The following is a 9,891-nucleotide window of genomic DNA, read 5'->3' as shown; positions in this document are numbered from 1 at the left end:
CCTCCTCCTCCTCCTCCTCTCCCTTCTCCTCTCCTCTCCCCTCTCTTTATGCCCTTTACCTTTTTAAAGCTTCCCAAAGATCCACTTACATTATACAAGGGCCACACATCACAGACTGATGCTCTCCTTTCCCAGAGGTGCAGAACGTTAAGCAATTGCCTCAGGTCACTGGTTTGTATTTCTGCAACCTAAGGCAGGGAGGGGGGGCTTTGTTCATCAGCACTCACCTGGTGTAAATTTTCCAGAGGAGATGATGTTTGCAGAAACCAGGATGAACTAGAGGGCTGGTGTCTTTCTAAGCAGGTAGCCTGAGCTGCTTTCTTGCTCTGAGTCCTTGAACCCTTCCTCATCAGTTCAGCAAACACAGGAATACCTCTTGCTACAGACTGGGTCCTGTGCAGAGACAAACAGACAGTAGCTGTGGCCCTAAGATACTTACAGCCTATTGGGAAGGATGGTAAACAAACAAGCAGATAATGGTCCCTCAGATGCTATGCTTCCTCTTGGCTATGTCGTATGTGAAGAATCTATTTCTACAGAGTATGTGTCAAAAATACACCTTTAGCGTCTGGATTTACCTTGATTTGTCCTTGGATGTAAAGAATAGAGCAAAGCCAAAAAGAACAGTTCTTGCTGCCATTAGGTGTGTGTGTGTGTGTGTGTGTGTGTGTGTGTGTGTGTGTGTGTGTGCGCGTGCATGGCCTTCGCCCTATCTGCAGCCTGCAGGAACCTGGCTCACCATCTGTATTTCTGCTTCCCATAGCACTGGGTATGGCGAGTGTTTGTTGAATGAACCTGAATCCAGAACCTACCCTTTGCCTTCCCAACTCCCAGGCCTCCTCTACGACGTGGATAAACAATGTGAATTGATTTTTGGGCCGGGTTCTCAGGTGTGCCCATACATGGTAAGTGTTCGGGGTAGGTTTCTGCCCTCCACTGTTGACTCTGGACTTGTTCATGGTCACATTTTCCCGCTGGAGTCTCACTCTAAATCAGTTACCCAAGAGAAGGTTCAGAATGACCTTTAATGGTGACCGTTAATGGTGGCAGTGCCTGCGATGTGGTTATGAGGCAGTGGTGGGCTCAGCATCGCCGCGTTCAGCCCAGGTTTTCTCATGGTGCTCACATGATAGCCCAGAGGAGAAATGCCATTGTCACCTGCAGAAAGTCAGAAAGTGAGCCCAAGATTGTGGAGGCCCTTTCATGCCCTTCAGCTTGTAAAAGCCACCTGAATTATAGGGACTCTTCCAGATCCAGTACAAGGAATTCATGAGCCAACCGTGGCTCCCTGACTTAACTTGTTAGGCTTGTGTTCTGTGACCAACTGGGTCTTCAGTTCTCTTCTGGTCATCATCTAGCTGGCTGGCTTGCTGGCTTGGTGGCTGGATGGTGGTTTAATGTATGAGGATTTAATGTATCAAGGATTTGTATGGGTAAGCGTACTCAATCTTTTGTGGGATGCCTCGGGTTGTGTCTTTGGGAAATGTATGTTTGTTTTGCTCAAGAGGGATACTCTGGCAATGGTTGGTGATTGGAGAAATATAGGGAGTCCACATAAGTGATTTAAAAGTTCAAATAACTCCATCCAAAATAATGTCCATTTCTCTGTAATTCATAAAAATGTTGAGCCACTGGTTATAGACATGGTAGTATCTATCTCTAATCCTAGCACTCAGGAATCTGAGGCAGGATGATAGAGAGACAGCTTGAGTCTAGCACAGACTAAATAGTTCTGTCTCTAAACACCACTGTTGTGAGAAGGTGATGGGAGAAAGATCAAGCACGTTTTAGTGCCTTCTTTCAGTAAACTATTCCACAGCCCTGTAAATGCTAGATCCTTAGGAATGTACTCCACAACAGACAGTTTGATAGCGTAGGTCTTCAACATCAAAAGGAGAAAGGAAAGTACCCCAAACTAGGAGGCTTCTTTTGCTGCTTTTAAAAAATGAATGTCTGGTAACTGTTAAACTTTTCTTCTGTAAGTATGGTTTGTTTTAATAATTAGGGTAAAATTAAACTTTAGAATCATCTTTTAAAAGTATACCTTGAGGGATTGGAGGGTTGGCTCAGTTGATAGAGCACTTCCCTTGAGAGCAGGAAGACTTGCGTGTCGTCCCCAGAGCCCATGTGGAAATGCTGTGTGGTAGCCTTGGCTTGCAAGCCCAGTGCTGGGGAGGCAGAGACAGGAAAAGCTGGTATCTTGCTGGCCAGCCAGTCTTGCCTAACTGGTAAGCTCCACGCCACTGAGAGAGCCTGTCTCAAAGAATGTAAAGGGTGTTACTGAAGATGACATTGGGGCTGTCCTCTGGCTTACACACACACACACACACACACACACACACACACTTACACGCACACACACACACATTTGTGAACATGCCTGAACATACACCAACATACACAATTACATATGCACACACACACACATTGAAGAGAATACCTTGAAATACTTCCATACATACATGCATACATGGGGATAAGTCTTAAAAGCAGAACTTGGTAGAGGGAAGAAAGAAGTTGCAAGGTGTGTTGTGTGCTCCAATCAATAGGAAGCTTAAAAGTTGTGTATCCCTGGTGGATGTTTAAGCCTCTGTACTGAAGCATCTATATCCTGAAGGCATGAGCATTGCTAAAGATAGAGTCACTTCTGGGGTCAAAGGAGCAGGAAAGGGACACAGGATGCATACGCAAGGCCTTAGCTTGCTTATGAATTGATCTTTTCCTTAGTTTGGTAATGATGAGATCTTAACAGAAGGGAGAAATATATTTTATTTTTTTTCTGTATTTCTTCCCACAGTGTCGAGAGCTTATGGCTCATTACATGATCATGATATTATACACACAGTGCACATGTACATGAAAATGCTCATGCACAGACACGGGCACACACGCATGCACAAAAACACACTAATTTTGGAACTGAGACAACACAAAATTCAAATCACATCCATTTTCAGAATTCTGGTGTAGTTTCAAGAATGATCCTGCATCTCACTGTACCTCAGTTTCCTCATCATTAACACAGGGGTGGTCCAGACAAATGACCCTGTGATGTCATGCACATCTCAGAGTCTCCTTCAGAAGGTCTCCCTTTTATGGAACAGTGTCTCTCCCTGGAATGGAAATCAGTCTCAGGTGGCTGTACTTTGGAATACTTTAGAATGATAAAAATACCATTCCAAGAAAAAAAACATCCCTTTGCAAACCAACTTCTACCCCTGGCAACGTGTGAGTGGAAAGAGACACTTGCCCTATGCTCACACTGTGTCGTGTCTTCCCTGAATGAAACAGATGCAATGCCGACGTCTCTGGTGCAATAACGTGGATGGAGCACACAAAGGCTGCAGGACTCAGCACACGCCCTGGGCTGATGGAACCGAGTGTGAAACTGGAAAGGCAAGTAACGCAGTGTGGTGCCTGTCCTCTGGGGACAGACCCACTCCTCACTTGGGTGGATCCAGCGTGGTGTGCGTCATATAACATATTACAGTGTGGTTTAGGGGACGTATTCTTTTCAGGATGAAGGCATGGCTTGCCATTGAGAACGCTGAAACTTAATTTTAATAGATAAACCATTTAGGGTGTGGTGAAATTTTTTTTCTCTTCTGAGAGTGGCATTGGAAAGTAATTATGAGCATATTAGAGTCAAAGAAATGCCCAAACACTGCAAGCCTAACACCTTTGTTATTGTTTTACCAGGCCTCTTACCAAGTATGCTGTTTTCTTTTATATGGTGTCATGATGTTACCTTGAACGTATCTCAACCCAGATTCTCGTGAGCTGAATTTGGTTTTAATGGTTCTCACCATTTCGTTAATAACTAAACAGAGCCCACTGTTTGTGCAGGCCAGTGATAACAGAGTCCCACGCCATTGGAGTATGATTAATCTAACCTTCTGTACCTGCTGTGCCCCTCTGAACAGTGGCCGTGGCCTGCTCATATTGTCTTCATTATCACCCAGTCACTTACTGAAGGGAATTTTAGGTCTAGGTCCACATGACTTGTGTCATTCACCAGGGATGCAATCCGTGGGCTCTATTTCCAGAACTCTTGTCATCTTTATTTCTTGCATTTTTCTTTCTCTTCCCATTTTTTTTTTTACTTTGCTTCCTTTGAACAGTTTTGAACATCTGACTTCTTCACCTTGTAAATTTAATCATATCCAGGATGTTTCCTTGGAAGAAATCACTAACAAATTGATTTCCAGAATTTTATTCTCCCTTACATGGTTTTATACTTAGGGAGCTGATTTAAAACACACACACACACACACACACACACACACACACACACACACGTTTTTTTCTCTTGAGATCAGTCAAGTCATTTGGGGAAGAACTGCCCCAAACCCTTCCAAGGTAGACCCTCCCTACCATAGTTCTTCTGCTTGCTTGTGAGAGACAGTGGGTTACTTGATGGACCCTGAACTATTTCATTTTCTAGTGGTCAAACATGAAGGCTCCATTTTCATCACTGTATCTCAGTGATGAAAGGAAACAAGGATGTGGAAATTATTTGATTAAGTTATATTTTTGAAGATGATTTTTTATAAAGTAAGTTGATGACAAAGTCAGTTCATCCCTCCATTTCCCCTGTGCTGTTCCAAAATGGTAATTCAAAGTGCAGCTTTCCCTAGTGATTGCTTAGAAAGAAACAATAGACTGAGTGGCTTCTGGAACTTCCATTATCTTAAAAGAAAAGCATGTCTCTTTGTTCAAAGATCGAAGTTTGAGTTTTTTGTGGAGCATTAAACTTAATGTGTTGAGGGAGGGGAGAGATGGCTTAGTGGTTGAGAGCACTGTCTGCTCTTCCAGAGGACCCAGGTTCGATTCTTAGCTCCCACATGGTGGCTTACAATTGTCTGTAACTCGTATGCATGTGGTATATAGACATATGCAGAAAAAAAACACCAGTACACACATTAAAAACAAAACAAACAAACCTTAGTGAGTGGGTGTAGGCCCCAGGTGTTGGTGGGAATGTACTTCTCAGGTTCCCACAGCAGTCAGTACAAATTGAATGTGACACTCATTCTTATGCAATCAAGATGTCATTTCTGAGTCCTTCTAAACACTGTAACCCCGAGACTGCTATCAGTTTGCTAACTGGTGGCTAACAATAAGCGTGACTCCTACTTGACAACTTGATTAGTTGATTAGGATAGAGCCAGCTAATCAGGTAGAGCCACCATATTCCATGGTGTGGTAGTGCATACCTTAAGACTAGAACTCTGAAGCAGAGGCATTTGCCTCTGTGAATTCAAGGGCAGCCTGATCTACATAGGAAGTTCCAGGCAAGTAAGGACGTTGTCTTCAAAACACAGAAGGAAACATCACTGCGGGCTGAGAGAAATGAGGCAGTGGTACAGGGCGCATGCTGTTCTTGCAGAGGACCTAAGTCTGGTTCGCAGCACCCGTTATACCTTCCTCAGATGCCATGAGAAGATGATTACAGAGGAGGCCAGATAGCCCAAGACTTTACTCTTCCGTTTCCCACCAAGCCCTTCCCTCCTAGGAAGGATGAATCTTCCCTCTGTGTCCTTTACCTGCCTCTTGCTTGCCTCTGCAAACCGCCCCTGGCCTCCTCCTTCCTCTGCCTCTTACCTTACTCCTGCTTCCCCACAGAGATGTCACAACAGCCCAGCTCCACCGCTCCACTTCAGAGATCAGAGAACCGCAGGGATCAGCCTCCCGCGGCTGTGCTGCTGCCTTTCTTTTTGTCTCCTGACCAGTTGCTTGGGCTTTAGGTCACACACAAACAATAGCAGAGAGTGGAAATAAGTCCCTCCACTCCCTGTCTTGCTGGGGAGTTTTATTGTGTTCTATTATTATCACCATTTTAAACATCAAGGCTCTCCTGATGTAGAGAGTCTGAAACCATCAGTACAAAAAAAAATATAATAAAGCTTAGGACTCTGTAATCTGTCTCTTTTGCTTTAGTCTAATCCCACGTGTTGTCTTGGGAGTGGGTTTATAAGAATTAAGTAGCTAATTCCTCCTCCCCGGTTTATTTGAAATTGGGGTTTTCAAATCAAGGGTAATATAATAATAAAACCTTCGATTTTAGAAAGACTGTAGAGTCTCCAAGCCTTGCTAATAGAGATTCACTCTGCAAATTCTATACTTCATTTTGGCCCCTGTCTGCAGTCCATGCCCCATTTCCACTCCTCCTTTTTCCAAGCACACAGACTAATTGAGCAGTTTAAAGCTGGCCATTAGAGCTACCCATTTAGGATGGAGCCAGCCACGCTCACTGGCCTGTGATTTTTAGAGCAAGCGGTAAATGCAAACACCGCCTAAAATCAATGAGCACGATATTAAAATGCCTGCAGTATCCATTATTCATAGAAGTAGCACATTTGCAGCGCTTCAAGCCAGCGCATGGGGGAAAACTTCAAAATGGGATGTATTTCTGCGGACAGCTGGTCCTCTGATGACGCGCAGCTCCCAGCTCTCCCTCACTCTTCTCCCTATTAAATACAGCACTGCAAGTTTGGATTCTGTGTTCCCAAAGAAACGGAGGCCCCTGCGATCGATGGATCCTGGGGAAGCTGGAGTCACTTTGGAACCTGCTCAAGAACATGTGGAGGAGGCATCAAAACAGCCATCAGGGAATGTAACAGACCAGAGTGAGTTTATGTCTATGTCTATGGCTGCCATCAGTGATGCAGCAGGGTGGACGAGTACTCGGAACTCTTCAGCTGGGGGCTGAGGAGGAGCAAGTGGGTGGACTTCCAGGGCTGCGAGACCCCGGGTATCCTGAGCACCTTCATTCTACAGTATTCTTTCTCTTTCCGGATCTGCTGCTGTTCGTTTTATCTGTCTGCCAAACAATTGGTACTTTTGCATCTGCTGCTCTTAATGATCAGGCAGCTCTCATTGCACCCTAGAATTTGGAATGGCATGCTCAGAGTGAGCAAATAGATTGCATAAGAAACGAGGCCCGCCACAAGGACAAGCTGGTGCATCAAACACTAGCTGGTGCAGGAGGAGGCACCATCAGGTCCGTGGGTTCTAACTCTTGTTATTTTGTTTGCATTTGGCCCTGAGAGGCCTGATGGCAAAAACAAGAGCCCCTAAAATCGGCACAGTCTTCAAAGCAGGAAGGAGAAACAAATAGCCTAGTTAAGAAGGCAGACGCATCTCCTTCCTTAGTGATTCTGTTCTGTTTCTAAATTAAGAAATAGGCTAAATTTCAAGATAATTAATTTGTCAATTTGGAACAGAGATTGTGAACTAGATATTTCCCACTCGGGCTCTTACCATAACAACTGCGTATAAAATCTTACTTTAAGATATCAGGACGTATCTGTTTCATTTTTTAAAAAATAAACTCTAAATTTTTTTGTCAGTACAGATAAAACAAAAATGTTTATATTTTTTTACATATTGATTCCTTGGGCCATGTTCATGCACAGGTGTGCCACACACATGTGGAGGTCAGACCTGAGGGAGTCTGAACCTTTACCTAGCAAGTCAAGTAATTGTCGCCCCCCCATCCCCACTCCCTAGTTTTTGGAAGCAGGGATTAGATGAACCATTTTCAAAATGTTGAGAACTTGTTACTATGGAAGAGCCATTAACTCATGATACAATTTAAACATCAATCCCCTAGTGTGCCCCATTAGAAAAGATCATTGAAGGTAGATTAATAAAATTCCCTCTTTTCTTACCTAACTCTTGAGTAGGAATTCTCCCCATTGAGACCTCAGCCTCTTCCGGTAGCCTGGAAGCATAGGAAGCAGCCTACCTTCATTATTTCAGGATAGAATTTTTGGACTAACCCAAATCTGATTGCACTGATTCATGCAAATAAACAAAGGAGCTGATGTATCTGTTCCAGCCAATTTGTAGACAATAACCCTGGTGTCTTTAAGAGTAGAATGCACCTGTGATGGTGTTTGCAAAAACTCCTTTGTAACCTTAAGGATGTCTGTTCCCAAATTTAATCAGCTGGGTCGTGTAACATGTACTTGAAGGAATGACCTAAGCCTGCTGTGCAGAGTGATAATTAATCTCCCAACTTCCTGAAGTCCTTTGTATTCCTAATTGGCACAAAGTATCCTTAAAAAGTCTTTTTACTAGGGAGATGTGGCTAACAGTATTTCCAAAGTTGAATTTCCAATAGTTTCAAAATTTGCCTACGTGGAAAAAATAGTCATACCCAAACAAATGTTTTAATTATGAGATTAATTCTTCCATTCTGAAACATTTATGGCTGTAGATCTCCATGTTACACAGTACATACAAATGAGATGGAAACCACATTGCCTAGGAGACATGTAGTTCAAAAGGGCAGCTTTCCAGTCCTTAAAGCCGTATGCAGAGTTAAGGAGGAAATTATTGTCTGCCTTTACACACAAAAAAACTAACAAACAAACAAAACAAAGTCGCAGGCTGAGTTTGATATGCAGAGTTCCTAGCTATATGCACTCATTTTAAAGAAAGGGGCATCTGGAGCTCAGGACACAGTAAAGAGAGCAATAGTCAAAGCCAGAACCAACCATACCACCTCCATCCTCCCCCCAACCCCATTACGGCCATGATTGGTGTGTTTCCCAGCACTTAAAACCTCTGTTTGAAGAACAAAACAAAATCCGGTTCTTATACTTATACTCCAAAAACAATCATTGAAACAGAAAAAATTGTGAATTTCCTCTTGGAGTTCCATGGTGTTCAGAAACAGCTCTGTATTCTGAGCTGTTTGAGTGTTTGTGGTTGAGGGCTTCCCTACCTCTGTGATGAATTTGGCCAGCTGCTGATAGCTGGGAGGGGGGGGGGTGTTGTGTAATTTATACTCTGGGCAACATCTGGAAAAGACACGTGCAGGGTTTCACACTGAGAATGAATTTGCACCATGGTGCTTCGCCAGAGTGTACCCCACTTGAGCAACAGAGTACGGAAATCAGTGTGCTTCCTCCCCCTATGACACGGACCGAAGTGTGGACATATGCACACTAGTTTATTTTATAAACCAAATCAAAAGACTAGCTGTTAGAAAGAAGATGAGGGAGGACAAAATGAGAGGTGTGGAAGGGAGTGTGTTCCTGTGGTCTCCTGTGAGGAGGTCAAAGGGTAAAGGACAAACAGAAGACAGTCTAGTAGCTGTACCACCTTTCCTTACAAAATTATTAAAGTTGAAAGGCTGCAATCATTTGGGAAAAAGGGGGACAAAGACCAGCTTCGTATGTTCAGACTTTCTGTTTTATACTTGACATATTATCCTCAAAGCAGGTTTACAAAAACTAGGTATGGCGATGCATGCCTATTCTGGAGCTAGAGGCAGGAGGATTCAGATTTCAGGGTCATCCTTAACTCCACAGGGAGTTTTAGGACAGCCTGGCATACATAAGCTAGTCTCAAAGAAAAGAACAGCAACAAAATCCAGACACCAAACAGGCACATCCCATTTCATAGCTGAAAACGCTGAGGCGAGGTTTTGACAATTCTGGCAAAGGCAGAATTGATAGGAGGCAGAATGCAAACCTGGAATCTGGAGCCATATTCTTTTCCCTTTGTCATTTGTTATTTCAAAGCTGCTTCCTAGAGACCCAGCCAGTCATAAGTGAAGGAGTGATGAGGAGAGAAACATTGAATCTGTTGTTTCCATGTTTTCTTTTCCAGGCCAAAAAATGGTGGGAAGTACTGTGTAGGGAGGAGAATGAAGTTCAAATCCTGCAACACCGAGCCGTGCCTGAAGCAGAAGCGAGATTTCCGAGAAGAGCAGTGTGCCCACTTTGATGGCAAGCACTTTAACATCAATGGTCTGCTGCCCAGCGTGCGCTGGGTCCCTAAGTACAGTGGAAGTAAGTGCAGTGGGGCAGAAGCTTGTGGCTGCCAGGCTGGAACTCAGTCCAGGCATGGGAGTCACAGAGCCTCATGATCTTCCTC

At 43.8% G+C, this 9,891-nt stretch overlaps 1 protein-coding gene across 1 annotated transcript in view; it reads left to right on the top strand.

Moving 5' to 3' along the window:
• The window catches only part of Adamts9 (ADAM metallopeptidase with thrombospondin type 1 motif 9), a 168,257-nt gene that overhangs the window by 39,285 nt on the left and 119,081 nt on the right, over positions 1-9,891 (top strand). Inside the window, exons 10-13 of the mRNA XM_005364905.3 lie at positions 764-905; positions 3,292-3,396; positions 6,484-6,629; positions 9,625-9,806. Of these exons, the coding sequence (XP_005364962.1) occupies positions 764-905; positions 3,292-3,396; positions 6,484-6,629; positions 9,625-9,806 (575 nt within the window). The remainder of the gene's footprint in view (positions 1-763; positions 906-3,291; positions 3,397-6,483; positions 6,630-9,624; positions 9,807-9,891) is intronic.

Source organism: Microtus ochrogaster, unplaced genomic scaffold (genome assembly GCF_000317375.1).
Source record: "Microtus ochrogaster isolate Prairie Vole_2 unplaced genomic scaffold, MicOch1.0 UNK1, whole genome shotgun sequence".
NCBI classification, from domain to species: Eukaryota; Metazoa; Chordata; class Mammalia; order Rodentia; family Cricetidae; genus Microtus; species Microtus ochrogaster.
Note: the sequence above shows the minus strand (reverse complement) of the source record. Positions and strands in the feature narration are given on the sequence as shown.